The sequence below is a fragment of the Muscardinus avellanarius genome (assembly GCF_963383645.1).
Source record: "Muscardinus avellanarius genome assembly, chromosome: 3".
NCBI classification, from domain to species: Eukaryota; Metazoa; Chordata; class Mammalia; order Rodentia; family Gliridae; genus Muscardinus; species Muscardinus avellanarius.
In genome coordinates, this window is record NC_137788.1 from 101,556,082 (window position 1) to 101,578,813 (window position 22,732).

At 42.3% G+C, this 22,732-nt stretch overlaps 2 protein-coding genes and 1 pseudogene across 4 annotated transcripts in view; 1 reads left to right on the forward strand and 2 right to left on the reverse strand.

Annotated features, from left to right (window-relative positions):
* ST7L (suppression of tumorigenicity 7 like) overlaps window positions 1–21,053 on the reverse strand; it is a gene marked incomplete at both ends in the record, with an annotated part of 92,218 nt that extends 71,165 nt beyond the window's left edge. The window contains 4 exons of the mRNA XM_080692577.1: window positions 2,568–2,622; window positions 12,589–12,751; window positions 17,198–17,280; window positions 20,852–21,053. Coding sequence (XP_080548703.1) covers window positions 2,568–2,622; window positions 12,589–12,751; window positions 17,198–17,280; window positions 20,852–21,053 — 503 coding nt within the window. The remainder of the gene's footprint in view (window positions 1–2,567; window positions 2,623–12,588; window positions 12,752–17,197; window positions 17,281–20,851) is intronic.
* A 573-nt stretch (window positions 21,054–21,626) lies between these two features.
* CAPZA1 (capping actin protein of muscle Z-line subunit alpha 1) overlaps window positions 21,627–22,732 on the forward strand; it is a gene marked incomplete at both ends in the record, with an annotated part of 50,589 nt that continues 49,483 nt past the window's right edge. The window contains one exon of one of the 2 annotated variants that reach the window (XM_080693378.1): window positions 21,627–21,722. In XM_080693378.1, coding sequence (XP_080549504.1) covers window positions 21,684–21,722 — 39 coding nt within the window. The remainder of the gene's footprint in view (window positions 21,723–22,732) is intronic. The other variant, XM_080693377.1, reaches the window with a different exon arrangement.
* Window positions 21,916–22,732, reverse strand: part of LOC308261018 (small nuclear ribonucleoprotein G-like) — a 29,095-nt pseudogene continuing 28,278 nt past the window's right edge. The window contains exon 4 of the transcript in view: window positions 21,916–22,014. The product of the transcript in view is annotated as a small nuclear ribonucleoprotein G-like (transcript). The remainder of the gene's footprint in view (window positions 22,015–22,732) is intronic.

A 22,732-nucleotide genomic window follows, 5' to 3' on the forward strand; every position in this document is an offset into this window, starting at 1 on the left:
GTCGTGTGTGTGTGTGTGTATGTGTGTGTGTGTGTGTGTGTGTTATTGAGGATGGAACCTTGTGTGTTATTGAGGATGGAACCTGGGGTGTTCTACCTCTGAGCTACACTGCCCCAACCCTTTTCATTTTTGAAATAGTTTCACTAATTTGCTGAGGCTAACCTCAAACATGCAATCTTTCTGTCTTAGCTTCCCAAGTACTGGGATTACAGGTCTGCAACCACCATGCCTGCCTAATAGACATTATATGAGTTCCAAAAATATATTAACTACAAAAAAGAATGTGTAGCTCAGTGGTAGAGTACCTCTGGGCTCAATCCCCACTACCCTTCCCCCAGAACATATATATTCTTTATATATTATACAACATACATTGTACAGTCTACAATTATCAATAGCCTAAATTAGAAATAAAAAAGATTCAGTAAAGGATAGGGACAAAGATGAAGCATGGAATGAAGTTGGTATATGAAATATATAACAAAAAATATATACACTATGGCTTTAAGCTCTCTAGAACCACACAATGGTTATCAACCAACTTAGACTTTTTTTTGTTAAAGAAAAATTATCCAAAGAAGTATAAATATTTCTGGTACTAAGAAATTTCCCTTTTGTGCCTTCATGAAGTAGATACTAGGTAATACAATAAGGAATACACTCAATAACTGTTGTGTGTCTGTGTTTGTATGTGTGCGTGTGTGTGTGTGTGTTAGTTATTGGTGTTTGAGCTCAGGGGAATTTACCTCTGAGCTACACCCTAGCCCTATTTTATTTTTTATTTTTATACAAGGAGTCACTAAGTTGCAGAGGTCCTCACTAAGTTGTTGAGGCTAGCTGTGAACCGGCAATCCTCCTGTTTCAGCTTTCCAAGTACTAGAATTACAGTGTGTACCACCACGCCAAGCTCTAATTTTTTTTTTTTTTTTTGCTATACTGGGTACGGATCCCAAGGGCATTCTAACTCTGAGCTATACCCCCAGTTTTATTATTTTTTTTTCTTATTCTTTATTTTGAAACAGGCTCTCACTGAGTTTCAAAGGACCTCACTAAGTAGTGTTAGAGGCTGGCCACTAACACGATCCTCCCGTCTCAGCCTCCTGACGTACCTTTTAATATACACAAGAAAGACGTTCAAGGACCTGTTTCTTGAAGAATTTCTTAATATAGGTTAATGCCATCTCTCAAAAATTTTCATTTCCCAGTATGCCACTTTTGTATACTACTAAATCCTATGTGCAGGAATTATTGCTTAATTATCTTTGTATCTCCATCATTTTACACAGTGCCCATATAGAGTAAAGTTATCCAAAGGATTAAATAACATGGTCCAGTCTATCTCCAGGTAAAACACAGTCCTCCTCAAAATAAAAGTGAAAGTCAAATATCTTTGGTTGTAATTTTCAAAAGATGTTTTCTCATCTACAGTAAAAATCTGGAAAAGAAATGGACATAATAATGTAGAGAGGAAATGACAATATAAAATCAATATAAAAACACTCTAAGTTTAGCTGGGCATGGTAGCACACGCTTGTGATCCCAGTATTTGGGAGGCTGAGACCAGAGGACTGTGGTTCACGGACAGCCTCAGCTACTTAGTGAGGCCCTCTGCAACTCAGTGAGACCCGGTTTCAAAATAAAGAATAAAAAATAGGGCAGGGGGTGTAGCTCAGAGGTCAAATGCGCCTGGGTTCCATCCCCAGACCCACACACACACACAAACAAAAACAAAAACAAAAAAACCTCTAAGTTGGGCATACGCTTATAAATCTCAGTACTTGGGAGACTGAGACAGGAGGATCTTAGGTTTGAGACCAGCTGTAGTAACTTAGCAAAACCCTGTTTCAAAATAAAAAATATAGATCAGTATAGGGCTGTAACTTGGAGGTACCCTGAGTTCAATCCCCAGTAAAACACACACACACACACACACACACACACACACACACACACACACTCACCCTGTACTATTTGTTGTACATATAAACTTCATATTCACATTCAGGTTTTTTCTTTCTTTTTTTTTTTTGTTTTTTGGTGGTACTAGGATTCCTGGAAACCCTTCTACTTCTGGGCTACACTCCCATACCCATTTTTATATTTTTATTTGGAAACAGAGTCTTTTAAGCCAGCGAGGTTCGCTTCGAACATGTGCGATCCTCCTGTCTCCGCCTCCCAAGCGCGGGGATTACAAGCATGCACCACCACGCCTGGCCATATTCAGGATTTTTCTAATGAATCCTTAAATCTTGAAATTGAACAACTTGTATAAGAATACAGTGACCCCTGTAGTTTCCTTATAACCTCATGGGTTTCTTGAAAAAGTCTTTCTAACGTAAACCAGGACGTTTACATATACTTACTATATATCACAAACACAAACATGATTTGAAGCAACAATTCTCATGTATAATCAAGATGCTGCCTTGAGCTAATCATTTTACCTTATTTTATATATCAGCATCTCCAACTAGGCGAGGCTGTGATATATTTCTAAAAACAAATGTTGTTACAATACTTTTACTCTAAGACCAATACCTATTTATACTGAAAGCAAAATATAATACCTCCTATATTCTGCTCCTCTGAAAAGGTTTAGAGGGTTTCTCCATACCTTGCATTCTGAAAAACATGGGGAAAAGTGAGAAAAAAAGTGTTTAGTCAAATGCAGTTAGATCTTCAATTAACCAACATATATCATCTACACACTGTAGGCTAAGCACAGTGCAAGCCACAGACAATACACTGATGAATAAAGCATGAATCACCCCTGCTCTCAAAAAACAGAATTAAATCTAGTTATTCTTTTACTTCTGTCTCTACAGCATTTGGCTCATAATTCAATTACAGCACTTACAATGTGTTTGTTCAGTTTCCCCTCTCAAATATGATCTCTTAAAACTTTATTCACTTTTATATTCCTAGAGCCCACCACAGCATCTGGAGCTTGTTTAAATGAATTAATCATACACTATAAAAGTCAATCATGTAAAAAATGAACTAAAGTGTGTGACAAGTATTATAGTAGAGATCTATTTTATTAAAAAGAAAAAAAAGAACAATTTTCTTCTCTGAGGAAATTAAAAGAAGCTTTAGAAGGAAAATGACATTTGAACTGACATTGAAACACCATAAAAAATTAGTAGGCAAGGCACTGGTCCACACCTGTAATCCCAGTACTTGGGAGGCTGAAACAGGAGTATCACAGGTAAGAGGCCCTCAGCAACTTAGAAGGACCCTGTTTCAAAATGAAAAACAAGCCGCCGAGCCTGGTGGCACATGCTTGTAATCCCAGCATTTCAGAGATGGAGACAGGATCACAGTTCATGGACAGCCTCAGCTATTTAGTGAGGCCCTTCACAACTCAGTGAGTCCCTGTTTCAAAAAATTAAAAAAACTAATTTATGAGTTTAGGGCTGGACCCGTATAATATCTGTATGTCTGATCACTGTGGTAGATTCTGGTTACACAAAATGGAATTCTACTTAGCTATAAAGAAGAAAATCTGTCATTCGCAAAAAGATGGAAAGACCTGGAGAACATTATGTTAAGTGAGATCAGCCAGGCACATAACAGAAAGCAAAGGGACATATGTTTTCTCTAATATGCCCAAACTAGGGAGTATTAGGAATAACAGAGGGACTCCAGATAATGGAGGGAAACCTCAGCAAAGCTAGAATGGAAGGACAGGAGAAGAAGAAGGCTGAGGTTGATTAATGAAGGAGCTACATCTAAATATGTGTAAAAGTATGAATATAACATGGTTAACCTGGACACTCATTGTTGGGAAGTGGAGAAAGAGAAATGGGGGTGGGGAGAGGGCACCAAGCACATTCTGAATGTATGCCATTTTTAATATGTTCCACATAAAAATAAAAAAATTAAAGATTTAAAATTTTAAAAAATAAAATGTGAATTGTGGTATTAAGATGTATTAATGTGGGGTTGGATAAGAAAGGAAAATTATCCTGAAATTAAATAATAAAAAAATCTAGAATGGTTAAATGTTGCAGCTACTCCCAAACGTCATATGTTTGAAAGTATATCTGCATATATCGTGGACTATATGAAAAATCCCAAAAAACTCACCCACTTGATACTGTACCACAAAATAAAACCATTTTACTGTGTGAAAAAAAAATAAAAAAGACTAAAAAATAGGACTGGGGGGATGCAGCTTGAAGGTAGAATACCCTTGGGTTCCATCCCCAGTACTGCAAAAATAAATGAATAAACAAACAAAGAAATAAATAAATAAAATAGGGCTGAGAGTGTGTCATGGAGGTGAGAATGCACCTGGGTTCAATCCCCAGCACCAAAATACATAAATAAATAAACCAGGAATGCTGGCAAATGCCTGTAATCCCAGGACTTGGGAGTCTAAGCAGAAAGATTGCAGGTTTGAGGACAGCCTCAACAATGTATGAGACTCTCTGCAACCTAACAAGACCCTGTTTCTAAACAAAAAATTTAAAAAAGATCTGGAGGTATATCCAGAGGTAGAACCGCCATCCAGTCTCCACCTCCCAAATGCTGGGATTACAAGCTTGTGCCACCAGGCTCGGCGGCTTGTTTTTATTTTGAAACAGGGTCCTGCTAAGTTGCTGAGGGCCTCCTACCTGTGATACTCCTGTTTCAGCCTCCCAAGTACTGGGATTACAGGTGTGGACCAGTGCCTTGCCTAATTTTTTAGTGTTTCAATGTCAGTTCAAATGTCATCTTCCTTCTAAAGCTTCCTTTATTTATTTATTGTTTTGGTGATACTGGGAATGGAACCCTTCTATCTCCAGGCTACACTCCCAGACCTATTTTTATACTTTTTTATTTGGAAACAGGGTCTCTTAAGCCAGCGAGGCTGGCTTCAAACCTGCGTGATCCTCCTGTCTCCCCCTCCCAAGCATGGGGTTTACAAGCATGTGCCACGCCCTGCCTAACCCTATTTTTTATTCTTTATTTTTGAAACAGTGTCTCACTAAGTTGCCTCAGAGGGCCTTACTAAATTGCTGAGGTGGCCATGAACCTGCATCTTCCTGTCTCAGCCTCCCAACTACTGGGATTACAAGTGTGCACACCATGCCCAGCTTCTGGAAGACATTTTCTTAAAACCAAAAAAGTGAATCTATCAACCTCAGTGAATAAAACTAACAGTATTTGCTGTCAATGATAAAGTTTTAGCTTTCAAGTAAGTTTAAAATCTGGAAAAAAAAAACTGTATCTGCTACTATAAGGTTGGTAATTTTATGTACTTAAAGACTTTCTTTGTGCAATTTGGTGGTGTGATACTAACGAATGTAATTTTTCTTATATCATAAAATAGAACTAAATTATATTAGGCATTAAAAATGTACAACTCAGCAGGGCGTGGTGGCACACGCTTGTAATCCCCGCGCTTGGGAGGCTGAGACTGGAGGATTGCACAGGTTCGAAGCCAGCCTCAGCTACTTAGTGAGGCTCTCAGCAACTTAGTGAGACCCTGTTTCCAAATAAAATATAAAATAGGTCTGGGAGTATAGCCCAGAGGTAGAAAGCCTCTGAGTTCCACACCTAGTACCACCAAAAAAAAAAAAAAGTACAACTCAGCCAGTCAATAAGTACTTTCCAAATAACCAATGTGATATTATAAAATTATGAAAAAAGATTCATTCAAAATACAAGATACAACCTGGTGTAGTGGTGTATGCCTAAAGTCTCAGTGTGTGGGAGGCTGAGACAGAAGGATCAGAGTCAAGGCCTGACTCACTCAGCAACTTAGTGAGGCCCTCTGCAACTTAGTGAGATGTTTCAAAAATAGAAAAAATAAAATAGGACTGGGGGTTTAGCTCAGAGGTAGAATTTGCCAGGGTTCAATCTCCAGTACCACAAAACAAAACAAGGCTGGCCTCGAACATGTGCAATCTTCCTGTCTCAGCCTCCCAAGCGCTAGGATTAAAGTGTGCATCACCATGCCTGGGTGATTTAAACAAAATTTTCTCGCCGGGCATGGTGGCGCATGCTTGTAATCCCTGCGCTTGGGAGGCGGAGACAGGAGGATCGTGCAGGTTTGAATCCAGACACGCTGGCTTAAGAGACCCTGTTTCCAAATAAAAAAGTATAAAATAGGTCTGGGAGCGTAGCCTGGAGGTAGAAGGGTTTCCAGGAACTCCAGTGCCACCAAAAAAAAAAAAAAAAAAAAGTATTTTCTCAAAATTTGAAGGTTGGAAATTCAAGATTAGGGTGCCAGTTCAAGAGCAGGATGCTAGTATGGTCTGGTAAAGATTTTTTTCCTGGCTTATAATATAGGCTTGCTGTATCCTTGTATGGTAGAAAGAATATCACCCTCTTTGAGGCCACCAATCCTTTCAGATTAAAACCCCACTCTAAGCCGGGCATGGTGGCGCACACTTGTAATCCCCGCGCTTGGGAGGCAGAGACAGGAGGATTGCGCAGGTTTGAAGCCAGCCGCACTGGCTTAGGAGAGCCTGTTTCCAAAAATTTAAAAAAAAAGGATAAAATAGGTCTGGGAGTGTAGCTCGGAGGCAGAAGAGCTTCCAGGAACCCCAGTACCACCAAATAAATAAATAAATAAATAAATAAATAAATAAATAAATAAATAAAATAAAACCCCACTCTATTTTTGTGTGTGTGTATGTTACTGAGGGTGCCAGGGGCTTTTCTACCTCCAGGCTATACTCCCAGACCTATTTTATACTTTATTTGGAAACAGGGTCTCACTAAGTTGCTGAGAGCCTCACTTAGTAGCTGAGGCTGGTTTAGAACCTGTGCAATCCTCCTGTCTCAGCCTCCCAAGAGCGGGGATTACAAGCCTGCACAACCACGCCTAGTTTAAAACCTCACTCTTAAAAAACTCATTCAGCCGGGTGTGGTGGCGCACTGGCTTAAGAGACCCTGTTTCCATATAAAAATGTAAAAATAGGTCTGGGAGTGTAGCCCAGAGGTAGCAGGGCTTCCAGGAACCCCAGTACCACCAAAAAAAAAAAAAAAAAAAAAAAACTCATTCAACGCTGGGTGTGGTGACGCACACTTATAATCCCCCACACTTGGGAGGCTGAGACAGGTTTTTTTTTTGTGTGTGTGGTACTGGGGGTGGAACCCAGAGGCTTTCTACCTCCGGGCTATACTCCCAGACCCATTTTATATTTTGTTTGGAAACAAGGTCTCATTAAGTTGCTAAGAGCCTCACTAAGTAGCTGAGACTGGCTTCGAACCTGCGTGATCCTCCTGTCTCAGCCTCCCAAGCGCAGGGATTACAAGCGTGCGCCACCACGCCCAGCTGAACGCGCAGGTTTGAATCCAGCCACGCTGGCTTAAGAGACCCTGTTTCCAAATAAAATATAAAATAGGTCTGGGACTGTAACCCGGAGGTAGAAGGCCCCTGGGTTCCATCCCTAGTACCACACATACACACACACACACACACACACACACAAAAAAAAAAAAAAACCCTCATTTAAATTTAATTACGTCCTAAAAGTCCTACCTCCAAATACAATTACATTGAAGGTTGGAGTTCCAACACATGAATGTGGGGGGGACACATAGTCTATAGCAATATGTTAACATGTAACGGTTTTGTCATTTTTAAAAATTCTGCTTAATTTATAGTATAATAATGATGAATACAGCTGGGCATGGTGGCACATGCTTGTAATCCCAGCATTTAGGAGGCTGAGACAGGAGGATCACTGTTTGAAGACAGCCTCAGCTACTACTTACTGAGGACCTTTGTAACTCAGTAAGACCTGTTTCAAAATAAAGAATAAAATATAGGGCTGGGGGTATAGCTTGGAGGTAGAATGCCCCTGGGTTCTATCCCCAGTACCTAAAAAAAAAAAAAAAAAAAAAGATGAATACAATTCATATTAAATAAAGACTAATTGTGATTTTTAATAATTTGTGCAAGGAATTCTCAAGTCCAAAAAGTTTAAGAACCATTTTTTTTCTTTTTTGTGGAACTAGGGATGGAACCCAGGTGCATTCTACCTCCGAGCTACACCCCCAATCCTATATTTTACCTTTTTTCTTATGTGTGTGTGGTATTGGGGTTCCTAAAAACTCTACCTCCAGGCTACACTCACAGACCTTTCTTTTTTTTGGAAACAGGGTCTCTAAGCCAGCATGGCTGGCTTCGAACCTGCTCGATCCTCCTATCTCTGCCTCCCAAGCGCGGGGATTACAAGCATGCGCCACCATGCCTGGCTAGAGGGTCTGAGTTGTGAAGGGTCTTACTAAGTAGCTGAAGCTGTCTGCGAACCACGATCCTCCAGTCTCACCCATCTGAAAGCTGAAATTACAAGTGTGTGCCACCATGGTCGGCCTAGAACATTTATTTATTTATTTATTTATTTATTTATTTATTTATTTATCTATTTATTCATTTATTGGCAGTACAAGGGATTAAACCCAGGGGCATTCTACCACTGGGTAGACCCTTAGCCCTATTTTTTTTTTTTTGGTGGTGCTGGGGTTCCAGGAAACCCTTCTACCTCTGGGCTACACTCCCAGACATATTTTTATTTTTGGAAACAGGGTCTATTAAGCCGGCAAGGCTGGCTTTGAACCTGTGTGATCCTCCTGTCTCCGCCTCCCAAGCGCAGGGATTACAAGCATGTGCCACCATGCCCGGCCCTTAGCCCTATTTTTTATTCTTTCTTTTTTTGCATTACTGGGGATGGAACCCAGGGGCATTCTACCTTCGAGCTACACCCTCAGCCCTATTTTTTATTCTTTTTCTTTTTTTTTTTTTCAGGTCTGGGGATGGAACCCAGAGGCATTTGACCTCCAAGCTACACCCCCTGCCCAATTTTTTATTCTTTATTTTGAAACAGGGTCTCACTGAGTTGCAGAGGGCCTCACTAAGTACCTGTCTGCAAACCGCGATCCTCCGGTCTCAGCCTCCCAAATGCTGGGATTACAAGCGTGCGCCACCATGCTCGGCTTATTCTTTATTTTTTGAAACAGGTTCTCACTGAGTTGCAAAGGGCCTCACTAAGTAGTAGTTGAGGCTGTCTTCAAACCACGATCCTCCTATCTCAGCCTCTGAAATGCTCGGATTACAAGCGTGCTCCACCATGCCCGGCTCTATTTTTTATTCTTTATTTTGAAACAGGGTCTCACTAAGTTGTGGAGGACCTTACTAAGTACCTGACTGGCCGCGAACCTGTGATCCTCCTGTCTCATCCTTCCGAGTACTGGGATTACAAGTGTGTGCCACCATGACTGGCTAAGAACTTTTATTTGTTTTAAACTAATAAGGGAAGAAGCTATACTAGAAGTATGTCAAAGGCCTAAAGAAGGCATAATGAATGTTAAAATAAAAGAAGGTATGATGGATCAAGATAATTTTTTAGGGCAAATCAATGCAATTTAGGGGTCAATTGTTTGGAGAAGGAAAGGAAAATAAAAGAGATACAAACTGAAACAAAGCCAGGCATGGTGGCCCATGCCTGTAATCCCATTATTATTATTTGTGTGTGTGTGTGTGTGGGGGGGTACTGGGTGTAGAACCCAGGGGCTTTCTACTCCCAGGCCTATTTTTATATTTTATTTGGAAATAGGGTCTTACTACATTGCTGAGAGCCTCACTAAGCAGCTGAGGCTGGCTTTAAACCCGTGTGATCCTCCTGTCTCAGCCTCTCAAGTGCGGGAATTACAAGCATGCACCACCACACCCCGCTCCCAGTACTTGAGAAGCTGAGACAGGAGAACTGTAAGTTTGAGAGCAGCCTCCACAATTTTTTTTTTTTTTTTGGTTTTTTGTTTTTGGCTTACTCAGTCTAACAATAGAATGTAATATTATTATCATTATCTATATACTAAACTCTGAGCTTTAGGGAAACATCTATATCATATCCATTTTTAAGTCTCATTCTTAAGAGTTTTATAATCATTTTATGAAAGAAAAGAGACAGGAAAGAAAATTATCATTATTCCTTAGAGACTTTGCCTGACCATGTCTAAAAAGTGCCATCAACTGAACTCAGGAAATATTTTTCTACTAATCTAACATAACTCTAGTGATTGGGTTTATTACACAAATAAGATATTATAGCCAGGTGTGGTGATGCATGCTTGCAATCTCAGCATTCGGGAGGCTGAGACAGGAGGATGATGGTTCGCGGATAGCCTTAGCTAATTAGTGAAGCCCTCCGCAACCTAGTGAGGCCCTGTTTCAAAATAAAGAATAAAAAATAGCCGGGCGTGGTGGCACACACTTGTAATCCCAGCATTTGGGAGGCTGAGATTGAAGGATCGCAGTTCGCGGACAGCCTTAGCTACTCAGTGAGGCCCTCCACAACTTAGTGAGACCCTGTCTCAAAGTAAAGAATAAAAAATTGGGCAGGGGGTGTAGCTCAGAGGTCAAATGCTCCTGGGTTTCATCCCCAGACCTGCAAAAAAAAAAAAAAAAAAAAAAAAAAAAAAAAAATAGGGCAAAGTGTATAGCTCGGAGGTCAAATGCCCCTAATTCCATCCCCAGACCCCCCCCCCCACACACACACACAAAAAAAGATATATCATTATTACTTATACAAAATTAGAGCAATAATTCAAAAATATCATTTTTTGTGGGTGTGTATGTGGTGGCAGGAATTGAACCCAGGGCCTCAGGCATGCTAGGCAAGTGCTCTACCACTGAGCTATATTTTGAGCCCCTCAAAAATATTTTTATTTGGTTTTGAAAACTTTACTTTTCTCATTACATGTCATTAATAATATTTGCTTTCTACTAGTAGTGGTTATACATACCTGTAATCCCAGTACTTGGGAGGCTGAGTCAGAAAGATTGTAGGTTCTAGACTAGTCTCAGCAACTTATTGAGGCCCTTAGCAACCTAGTAATATTTTGTTTCAAAATAAAATATCAACAGGGTAATCCCAGCATTCAGCAGGCTGAGACAGGTGGATCATGGCTTGTGGACAGCCTCAGCCTCAGTTGAGACCCTGTTTCAAAAAATAAAAAGACTAAAAAATAGGACTGGGGGTGTAGCTCAAAGGTAGAATGCCCCTGGGTTCCATTATATAAAAAAAAAAAAAGATGCAAAATATATATATAAGAGGAGCTAGGGGTATAAGTCAGAGGTAGAATGTTTTGGTTCAATCTCCATTTCCCTCCCCCCCAAAATATGTCAAAACCAAAAAATAATATTTGTTTTAGATCACCAGATTAGGAAGACTAGCCTACTGTTAAAATTATAACAATGGAATATCCATAAATAAAAAAGTAAGATTTGGATGGCTTTGTAAGTATATTAAAAAGTATTTTTCCTACTTTGCTCTCTTAGTAGGGATGGCTAATCATTTCAATTTTTTTTTTTTTTTTTTTGCAGTACTGGGGATGGAACTCGGGCATTCTACCTCTGAGTGACACTCTCAGCCCTCTTTTTTTATTCTTTATTTTGAAACAGGATCTTACTGAGTTGCAAAAGGCCTCACGCCTCACTAAGTAGCTGAGGTTGTCCTCAAACCGCAATCCTCCTGTCTCAGCCCCCCAAATAGTGGGATTACAAGTGAGCACCACCACAACTGGCTCCAGATTTCTTCAACAGTAATAATATCCTCTGATTATGTACTGTGCTTTTTTACAATGAAAAAGAGCATTGCAATTTCTAATCTCTCTTATGGCTAGTAGCAGCCATTTGACAAATGTCTGACAAGTAGAAAGTAGTTGAAATTAGCTGGGCATGATGGTGTATGCTTGTAATTCCAGAATTTGGAAGGCCGAGACAGGAGGATTGGGGTTCACAGACAGCCTCAGCTACTTAGTGAGGCCCTTTGCAACTCAGTGAAACCCTGTTTCGAAATTAAGAATAAAAAATAGGGCTGGGGGTGTAGCTCAGAAGTAGATTGTCCCTGAGTTCCATCCCCAGTATCACACACACACACACACACACACACACACACACACACACACACACACACACTAGTTGAAATTGTACATATTGCTTCTGGGAAGTATGCTTGCCTGCTGCATGGCTGGATAGGGGGAAAAGAGTCCTCCTCCTAGCCTGTTCTCCTTTCTGCTAAATGGAGTATTAATATGATGGCTAAAGCTAGAAAAAGCACCTTGGACCACAAAGTAAAAACTGTACTTGGAGCTGGCAGGCTAACAGTTAGAAGGGATCTAGTTTCTGATCATTGTTCTCTATACCAGCCACTGATTACCTATATTTACATAAAAGATAAAGTTTTCTCTGTTTTAGTTTATTTGGGCTGCTATAACAAAATACCATATATTAGGATTATTTAGAGGCTGAGAAATCCATGATCAAGGTGCTGGCAGATTTAGTGTCTAGTGAAGACCCACTTTCTGGCTTATAAACAGCATCCTCTTGCTATGTCCTCATGGGGCATAAGGGACAAACTGCTTTCTGGGTCCTTTCATGAGGGTACTAATCCCATTCACGAGGATCCCTTCCTTGTGATCTGGCCACCTCCTAACATCATCATGTTGATGATTAGGTTCTGACATATAAATTTAGTAGGGATATGTGAACATTCAAACCACAGCATTCTGTTGTTTTGTTTTCTATTTCCCATAGCCAAATTCAATCTTAACTATGTAGCTCTGAAAACACACTGCAAAAGTAGTCACCTGACAGATTATGTCTGCTGGTTTCACATTCTCTATTGCTTGCAGGAGAACCTGGCTCTGAAATGCTGCTTTCTGTTCCTCCCATCAGTGGCCGCAAATGGCTTATAGATACTTGCTCAATAAAAGATGTGCCATGCTTATGGAAGTACCACCATTCAAATATCTACGACAAAGAGAAAACATCGTTTACATAAAACAGAACTGATCAGCAAATATATGAACTCAAATTAAAATATTTTCTGAAGAGATTCCTTTCAATTCAGCATTTTAAATATATTCTCTTTCCTCCCCTCAAAAAACCAAACCTAAAATTCCCCAATGACAGGTAAAAGTGAAATGCCTTTTTTATAGCTTTATCATGAAATTTAGACAATCTTAGAAAAAACTGTATATTTGTAATAAAGCATTAAAAACAATAAAAGTAGCTGGGCATGGTGGTACATACCTATAATCCCTTGCTTGGGAAGCTAAAACAGGAGGATTGCAGATTTAAGGCCAGCCTCAGCAACTTAGTGAGACGCTGTTTCAACACAAATAGGGCTGAAGGCACAGCTTGGAGGTAGAACTCCCCTGGGTTTAATCCTCAGGACCAATAAATATGTGTTTACAACTATTAGGTAACATTGTCATTTTAGTTTATATGTAGGATAATTAAAAGGCATTTTAAAATAGCATAGTGAATTAAGCACTGGACTAGAATCAGAATACCCAAATTTGACTCCCAAATCAACCATTTATTAGCTGTGTGCTTTGGCAAAGTCACATTAAGAGACCCTTAAGCCGGGCACGGTGACGCACACTTGTAATCCCAGAATTTGGGAGGCTGAGAGAGGGGGATTGCAGTTCGCGGTCAGCCTCAGTTACTACTTAATGAGGCCCTTTGCAACTCAGTGAGATCCTGTTTCAAAATAAAGAATAAAAATAGAGAGCCGGGCGTGGTGGCGCACGCTTGTAATCCCAGCATTCGGGAGGCTGAGACTGGAGAATTGCGGTTCGTGGACAACCTCAGCTACTTAGTGAGGCTCTCTGCAACTCAGTGAGACCCGATTTCAAAATAAAGAATAAAATATAGGGCAGGGGGTGTAGCTCGGAGGTCGAATGCCCCTGGGTTCCACCCCCAGAACCCCCCCCAAAAAAATAGGGCTGGGGGTGTAGCTTGGAGGTAGAATGCCCTTGGGTTCCATCCCCAGGACCACAAAAAAAAAAAAAGGACATCTCAGTACCTCAATGTCCTCATGTATTAAAAGTGGTTAACAAGCATTATACAAGAGTGGTTTTATTTTTTTTTTTGGTCATTTTGATTTGGTACTGGGATTAAACCTCCCCCAAGATACACTTCCAGCACCCCCCCCTCTTTTGTTTCTGAAATAGGGGCTTGCTGTTCTCAAACCTGTGATCTTCCTGTCTTCGCCTCCCAAATACTGGTATTACAGGCATGTGCCACCACACCTGGCTTAAGTGAGTGCTTTTTGAAACAAGTACTCCTCTAGTATTAGGCAGTTTTATTAACCATAGCTAGGTAAAGATAGGTTGATTCCCAGTCCAAACTATTTAAAAATCAACATATTCACTTCTTTGTGAATATGGTTTCCATAGGTTATCAGTCATAAAAAGAGGAACTGAAAGAGGCTCTCTGAATTAGTAAAATTTTCATTTTGGGATACTCCAACCTCCTCAACTCTCTATCTACTTCTGAGATACACCTTCAATCCTTTTAATTTATTATTATTATTATTTTTTTTTTTTTTTGGTATTGGGGAGTTGAATTGAATCTAGGAGCATTATAACTCTAGGCTATACTCCCAGCCATTTTTATTTTTTATTTTGAAACATGAGTCTTTCTAAGTTACTGAGGGTCTCACTAAATTGCTGAGACTGGACTTATACCTGCAATTCTCTGGTCTCAGACTCAAAAGTACTAGGATTACAAGTGTGTGCCACTAGCTTTATTTTGTATTTTGAAATAGGGTCTCACCAAGTTGCTGAGGCTAGCCTTGAACTTGCAATTCTGTTTTGGCCTCCCAAGTACTGGAATTATAAGTATGCAAGTAATTAACTTACAGTAATCGTTGCTAGTCTTCAGGGCTCAAGCAAACTCCCTGCGAAGGAAGAAGCAATACAGGAAGCTTCCTCATCATCTCCAGGTCAGTGAGGCTTTTCCTTACTAACCTGACTCAAATCTCAACACTACAGATGCCCTTTTCTGCTTCATCTACTTAGCACTTATCACTAACAGTCTTACTCATCTTTTATTATTTATCCCCTAATACAATGTGAGCTCCATGAGGACAGGATTGTTTGTTTTATTCACTGCTGCAGGCCCAGTACCAAGAAAGAATGATACTCAGTACATACTCAATATTTTCAAATGAACTAATGTGTACAATATCAAACCTTTCTGAGACAAGCATTGTGCCAAGTCCTTTACATGCATTGTGTTGCTTATTCCTCACAATAACTGATTCAGGAGATGAGGAACCAGGAGTGGTGGCACACACCTGGGAGGCGGAGACAGAAGGATACCAAGTTCAAGGCCAACACAGAGTAACTTAGCAAGATCTTATTTCAAAATAAAAACTTAAAAGATCTAAGTGTGTAGCTCAGAGGTAGAGCACCCTTAGGTTCAGTACCCAGTAACATGCACGTGCACACACACACGTGTGTGTGTGCAACAAAAGATGAGGATACATATTCTAAGTGTAAACAACTCTAGTTCACACCAATGGTAAGGAGCAAAAATGGGTTTCTTTCTTTTCTTACCTATTTATTTATTTATTAATTTATTTACTTATTTATTTTGGGAGTACGGGAAAGGTTTTAAACCCAGAGCCATTCTACTTCCAAACTATACCCCCACCCCTTTTTAATTTTAATTTGTGGTACTGGTGTTTGAACCCAGGGGGCTTCTAACTCTGAGCTACAACCCAACCCCTTTTAAAACAGTTTTAATTTTGAAACAAGGTCTTACCAGGTTACTGAGAATCTTGCTAAATTGCCAAGGCTGGTCTTGAGCCTGTAATCCTTCTGTTTCAGCCTCCCAAATACTGGGATTACAGGCATGCATTATCACTCCTGGCCTTTTTAATTTTTAAAAAATTAAAACAGAAGCAGGGCGTGGTGGCGCACGCTTGTAATCCCAGCATTCAGGAGGCTGAGACGGGAGGATCGTGGTTCGCGGACAGCCTCAGCGACTTAGTGAGGCCCTTCGCAACTCAGTGAGACCCTGTTTCAAAATAAAGAATAAAAAATTGGGCAAAGGGTGTAGCTCGGAGGTCAAATGCCTCTGGGTTCCAGCCCCAGACCCGCAAAAAAAAAAAGAAAAAAAAAATTAAAACAGCATCTCAATCACTGCTAAGGGCCTCAAACCTGCAATCTTCCTGTCTTAGTCACCTAAGTACTGGGATTACTAAATCTTTCAATAGTGGGTTTTTTTTTAATCAAGAGAAAAATCTTTTTGTCTAACATTTTACTTTAACAAAATTATCAGTGTTGGAACCTATTTTTTTAAAAGTCATATAAATACTACTAAAGCTGGAGGGCACCACCTACAGATGAGAAGCAGGAAAATCCACTGGCTTTGCATGTTACAATACTTGATTTTTATCTGTAGCAGTATTTTCCTAAAATGTATACTAGAAACACTAGATCCAGGAGATGTTAATGAGAATTATAAAATCTAAACATATTTTAAAATTAAAAGTGATATTTTTTCAAGGAGAAGTTGAACTAAAACAGTTTTATCCTGGGATTTCCAAGAATAGCCAAAATTCATTAAATGTTCACTGAACCAGCTGTTATAAAATTTTATACACTTACATCATTTAGTTCTCACTATCCTGTAGAAACTACTATTTTTCCCATTTACAGATCAGAAACTAGGGGTTATAAAAAAAACTATAGGCTCAAGTCCAGATGCATAAATTTTAGTCTACCCAGGTTGCCAATGTTAAAAATATTAGATTTTATATAAAAGCCGAATATACAGGTTTTCTTAAAAATCACTTCAAAAATTGTAAGATTTGGTAATATTAGTTGCAGGCCTAAATAGCAACAATTAGTTTACCCTTTTAGAAGGCATGCGTACTTTCTAGATTATTCAGTCCTCAAATTTAATATAAAATTTAATTCTTATATCATGCCTGTTTCATTCATTTTTGTTACCCACCTGGGCCCTTTGAACATTAAATTTCTAATCCATTACAACTCTACAAAGAAGGCTTTAATATGCTATAAATACTGTCAATATCTAAAAGTTGAAAGGAAGATGCAATCTTGTTTGACTAGGTAACTTTTCTTCAAATGCCAAAAACATTTTGAAATCCTAATATGTAAAGTCCAGTGTGGTGTCACACACTGTAATCACAGTACAGAGGACAGGCGGAGACAGGAGGATCACAAGTTTAAGGCCAGCCTCCACGATTTAGGAAGACCTTGTCTTAACCATAAAGTAAAAAGTGTTGGCAGTGGTAGAGCCTCCCCTAGGTTCAATCCCCAGTACCATACACACACATAAAAAAATACTGATATGTATTTATAATTATTGTAACCATATAAAAGATCTTTGGATATGTATCAAAACATAAATCCAAAATAAATGGAAACTACTTACAAATATTAGTCCTGATATCAAAGAAGATGTTCCTGTAAGTGCCACATAGAATTTGGGTGTCAATGAATTTAGAAATCCAGTCACTATTAAAAAAAAAAAAAAACCAAAGTTAAACACACAAACTTAAAAGTATTTAAGTTACAAATATGCAGATATCTTTAAGTTGAGGGACATAAGGAATACAGATGCTCCTCAACTTACAATTAGGTTATGTCCTCATAAACATAAGTTAAAAATATTAGAAGCCCATATGCATGTGATAGCCCTAATCTTCCAAACATCAAAGGTTAGCAACACAGTACACTATAGAGTACTGGTTGTTTATTCTCTAGATCTAGTGCCCAAATGAGAGAAGAGGAGCTCCCTGCTGTTGTCAGCACTGAGGAGAGCATTTGGTAATCCAGGTAGGCACTAAAATTAAAAAATATACTGAATGCATATAGCTTTCCCAACACTGTAAAGGTGAAAAATCTCAAATCAAGCCATCCTAAGACAAGAACTGTCTGTACTGACATCCAGTATGGAAATTATTTTGAAGAGCAGTTATTTTTAAAAAGCGACTTTAAATCCCATTGTACCTTTTTTCTTTTTTTCTACTGGGGATTGAACCCAGGGGCATTTTACCTCTGAGATATACCCATATCCCTTTTCATGTATTGTTTTGAAATAATATTTCTAGGTTTTTTAAGTGTAGCTAAGTTGCTAAACTGGTCTCAAACCTGAGGTCTGCCTGCCTCAGCTTCCCAAGTACTCGGATTACTTGGTTTGTGCCACCTCATTGGCTTGTATCATATATATTTTTTTCCAGTCAGCAAATATATTTACTTTGACTTAAATATTATTTTTTAAATTTATTTTTATTGGTGCATTGTAATCACACATCACATTGGAATACAAGACTTGAGAGGATATACAAGCACACATCATCCAATTAGCCCTCATCCAGCCCCCATCCCATTCCCTCCCCCTCCCTCAATCCCATGCTTGTTTGGTGATTAACTTTGATACATATATTTATGTACCTCCTGCTTTTTAAAGAGGCTCCATCCTCCCCTATTCCATACCCTCTGATTGGTCACCTTAATTGCTTCACTATAGGGCCCTTTCTATAGCTCGACCTCTTCCTGTTGCCCCTTTCCTCCTAGTTATTGCTGATTAGGGGAAGCATCTGGTTTTAATTTTCTGCGATATTTCTCTGTGCATGCCGCGTTGCAAATACTGATCCCACTCTTGACGGCCCCAGTTGTGGCCTGGCTACCCAGTGGACTGATCCAGACCTCGCTGGCTCAAGCAGCGGCCTTGCCTCTTGGGAGGCCCCGGTTCTGGCCTTGCTGGCCCCGACACTGGCCTAACCCCTCAGCTGGCTCCGATCCCGGCCTCGGAGGCCCCAGCACCGGCCTTCCTCACGGCAGGCTCCGATGTTAGCCAATGGCCCCGGCGTCGGCCTAACCCCTCCGCAGGCTCTGATCCCAGCCTCGGAGGCCTCAATAACAGCCTTGCCTCACAGAAGGCTCCGATGCCGGCCGCCGGCCGATGACCCCAGCACCGGCCTAACCCCTCGGCAGGCTCTGATCCCGGCCTCAGAGGCCCCAGCACCGGCCTTGCCTCACGGCAGGCTCCGATCCCCACCTCGCTGGCCCCAGCACCGGCCTAACCCCTCGGCAGGCTCCGATCCCGGCCTTGTATCATATTTTTAAAAAAATGCCCTCACACATGTAAAAGTAGGATTGTACACTGTTGATTAGTTTACAAATCAAAGCTGGGCATGGTGGCGCATGTTTGTAAACCCCCCCTCCCCGTTGGGAGGTGGAGACAGCAGGTGCGAAGCCAGCCTTGCTGGTTTAAGAGACTCTGTTTCCAAATATAAAATAGGTCTGGGAGTGTAGCCCGGAGGTAGAAGGGTTTCCAGGAACCCCAGTAGCACCCCAAAAAAGCAGCAGCAGCAGCAAATCAAAATGAGGCTTAGAGTATACAAGGCCCTAGGATCAATCCCCAGCACTTAAAAAAAACAACTAAAAATTAGATAATTTAACTTGCTTTTGAGCATAAAACTAACACGTCAGTCATAGACTAAAACTTATGCAAATCTATAAGGATAACAAGATAAACAAACATATTTTCATAAAGAATGTCCTAAATGACCCCTTAATTACTTCCATGAGGTACAAACTAGTGTTTAAAATTAGAGAGAAGGAACCAGTGTGTTAGGTAATTCAGAGGCAAAATAGCTCAAAGACAAAAGTACAGAGAACGCTCTGCACCTGATTTACTGAAGCAGTAGATCAAATCTTCAATTTTTTTTGTTTTTACTTTGGGTTTTGTTTTTTGCGGTACTGGGGATGGAATTCAGGGGCATTCTATCTTTAAGCTACACCCCCAGGCCAATTTTTATTCTTTATTTAGAAACAAGGTCTCACTGAGTTGCAAAGGGCCTAAGTAGCTGAGGCTGCCACCCGGATCCTCCTGTCTCAGCCTCCCAAATTCTGAGATTACAAGCGTGTGCCACCACACCCTCCTCATTATTTTGGGTTTTAAAAGAAATAAAAACCTCTTGTAGTCACCTACTCCTATCTAAATGGTGTATCTAGTTAACATACAGAAAAATAAATGATAAACTCAACAAATAACGTTTTACTGAGGATTTAAATTACCATTAAACACTTCATGAACCTGTTACAGACACCAACTTGGTTCTTCAGCTCGTTTTAGTGTGTTCATTATACTTGAATTTACATTGCACTGATCTAAAAAATTCAAAATATTTCAGCACATTATCTCATTAATTTCTTGCCATCTCACCGAACAGAAAACAGGACATTTACCTTTTCTGGATACAAAAAAAAAATAATAAAAATAATAATAAGCACTGTACTTAGTGTCAAAGTCATCACTTAGCCATACTTCTGTTTTGTTCTGAGTTTGATGCTCAGAACCTGTGAGCGAAAGAAATATTGTAATAACACGGTAAGAGGCCCTGCGCTCCATCTACTTCGTCCTGTCTACACCTAAAAAGATAGTATTTTGTGAAAGCCACGGGGATCAACACTTCTTACAAGCCTTTTTATCTTTAGCCCAGACTACATAACAAGAGCTTTACAAATGTTGAAAGAACCAATAAACAAACCCACTGCTGTTTGTGGTGTGCTTGCTCTCCTTCCTTTACTGATCTATTTTACTATTCAAGATAAAACCTAATAACTCAAGACCAAAAAAAAAAAAAAAAAAAAAATCCACGAAAAGTAGACGAAGATGGTAGCATTGTCTGAGATCTTTGTGTTACAAATGTGCCTGTCTTTGTTGTCTCGGTGTGGGTTTCTCTTTGCTGTAGCAGAAGCCTCAAAGGAACGATTTTCGGGGAGCCCTAAAAACGGTGAGAGTATTATCGAGATTCGGTATCCCAGTCTGAGAACGCGCTCTCCGTCCGACACCTGAAGGTTTCCAGCGTGTCAAGCGCCGTCTCCCCGGGCAAACGAGGACCGGCGAGGGCGGACCTTCAGGTCTAGGGAGGGGTCGGCGGCTGCGGCTCGGCGCTGACGATCAGCCGTGGGGCCGCGCCCGAGGCCCCGGGGTCCCCCAGCCGCCGCCGCCCCCCGCCGGGCTCCGTCCCCGGCGCCCCCCGCCCGCCCGCCCGGCCCGGGACGCGCGGCCTCTCACCCGCTGTCAAATTCTCACACAGCCTCAGCGGGACCCTCAGGGCGTACAGCAGCCCCAGCCCCGCCACGAACCACAGCGAGGACCCGGCCCCCGCCAGCCCGGCCCGCAGCCGCTCGCGCCAGCCCAGCGGCGGGCTGAGGCTCAGGGCCGGGGAAAACGCCGCCGCGGCCGCGGCCGCGCTCCAGCCGCCGCCGTCCGCCATCTTGCCGCTGCCGCAGGCGTCGGAGCGGGGAGGGGAGCGGGCAGGAAGCGGGAGTCGGGAATCCTGGGATAGTGGAGGACCCGAGGCGGCCTCCGCGGAGGCTGCGTCCCGGGGGCCCGGCCGAGGTCGGAGGGCGGCGGGGCCGAACCCCGGGCTGCTTGTTCCGTGGGGGGCGGAGGGAAGGGCCGAAAGCGGCGCCCGTTCGGGAGGACCTGGACTAAGACGCCGCGCCGGAGTGTTTGGGCTCCCCTACGAGACGAGGGCCGTCTTCCATCCCACCCCCGGGGTCGCGGAAGCCGCCGGGCGTTCCGGGGCGGGCGGCGCCGCGGGCTCGGCGGCCGTGGCGGCCCCGGGGAACGTGGGAGGAGGAGCAACTGTGGGTCCCGATGGCGCTTGCCAGGCGCGGAGAGCGGTGGAGACGGGCCCCCAGCGCCCGAAGGCGGCGCGGGGAAGGGGCTGTGACCCAGTGAGGAAGCGCGGCCCGCCGCCCCAGCCCCGCGCCCCACTGCGCGGGCGCCCTCGCGGCCGGCGCTTCCGGGCGGGCCCTTCCGACGGCCCCCGCGGCGCCCATCACTCAGCCGCCTTCCCGGCCTGCCCCGCGCCGCCGCGGGCTGGGCCAGAGCAGCCAAGATGGCCGACTTCGAGGATCGGGTGTCGGACGAGGAGAAGGTAAGGGGCCCGCCTCTCGCTCGCCTCCTCCCCCGACAGGGGACGGGGGTCCGATTCGGCCGCGGCGGGAAGCCTGCCGTGCCCCCGGGAGGAAGAAGGGGCCCGTCCCGTGCCGGCCTGCGCCCTCCGCAGCCGGGACGCTGCCGCCGAAGGGGCTTTCCTCTGCCTCACGGTGGCCTCAGTTCCCCATTCCTTAACTCTTCTCTTCCTCCCGGACCTGAGGCACAGCCCCGTGGCCTTCCTGCCGGAGAAGAGACTTTTCCCTTGTTGAGCCGTGACCGTGGACTCTTTTCTGTAATTAAGACAGAGGGCGATGGTGATGTCGCGACGTGTCAAGCGGCAGCTGTTTTACCGCCTGAGGCTGTCGGGGCTCACCCCATCCCCCCATTTTTAGACAGGATTGGGGCTAGTTTAGGGCGAGTCACTTCCTGGTCAGGGTGGCCTCTTAACTTCCCTTTTGCTCCTCCTTCCTCAGGAAGTGATTTTGCTGTCACTTCTGCACCGGGAGAGGTCCCCAAGTATTGTCCACCTCAACTACACATCCACTACGTACTGCGATCTGAACTAGTAAGCCTCTGGGCATCTGCTTCAGAATTTGAACACCACTCGAATCCGCAGATGCCCCCTTTGTTGTTTTTGTACGTAGGGACCCTGAGGTGACTTCATCCCTCGTGTCTTCCGTCCTCTTGATGATAATTTTAAAAAAATAATTTCTGGCTTCTTGTTAAACAAATGAAGAATTTTTTTTAAAGCTCCAGAAAGGTTTCATATAGTTCATAAAACTCAGATTAACATATCCAAGTTTGGACAGAACATCCTACCTTCTTTGATGCCCTTCGGGGGTGTCTTTGATTATAATTGGATTTGTCAGCATGCGGTTTGTGTACTTATTTTAAAGTGTCTTAAATATCAGAGCATGTTCTAAGTGAGGTGGAATAGCTATTTCTTCTGATAAATGCACACCGTTTTTGAACAGTTCGTCAGGATTTTCGGTAAATATGCCATTTTAG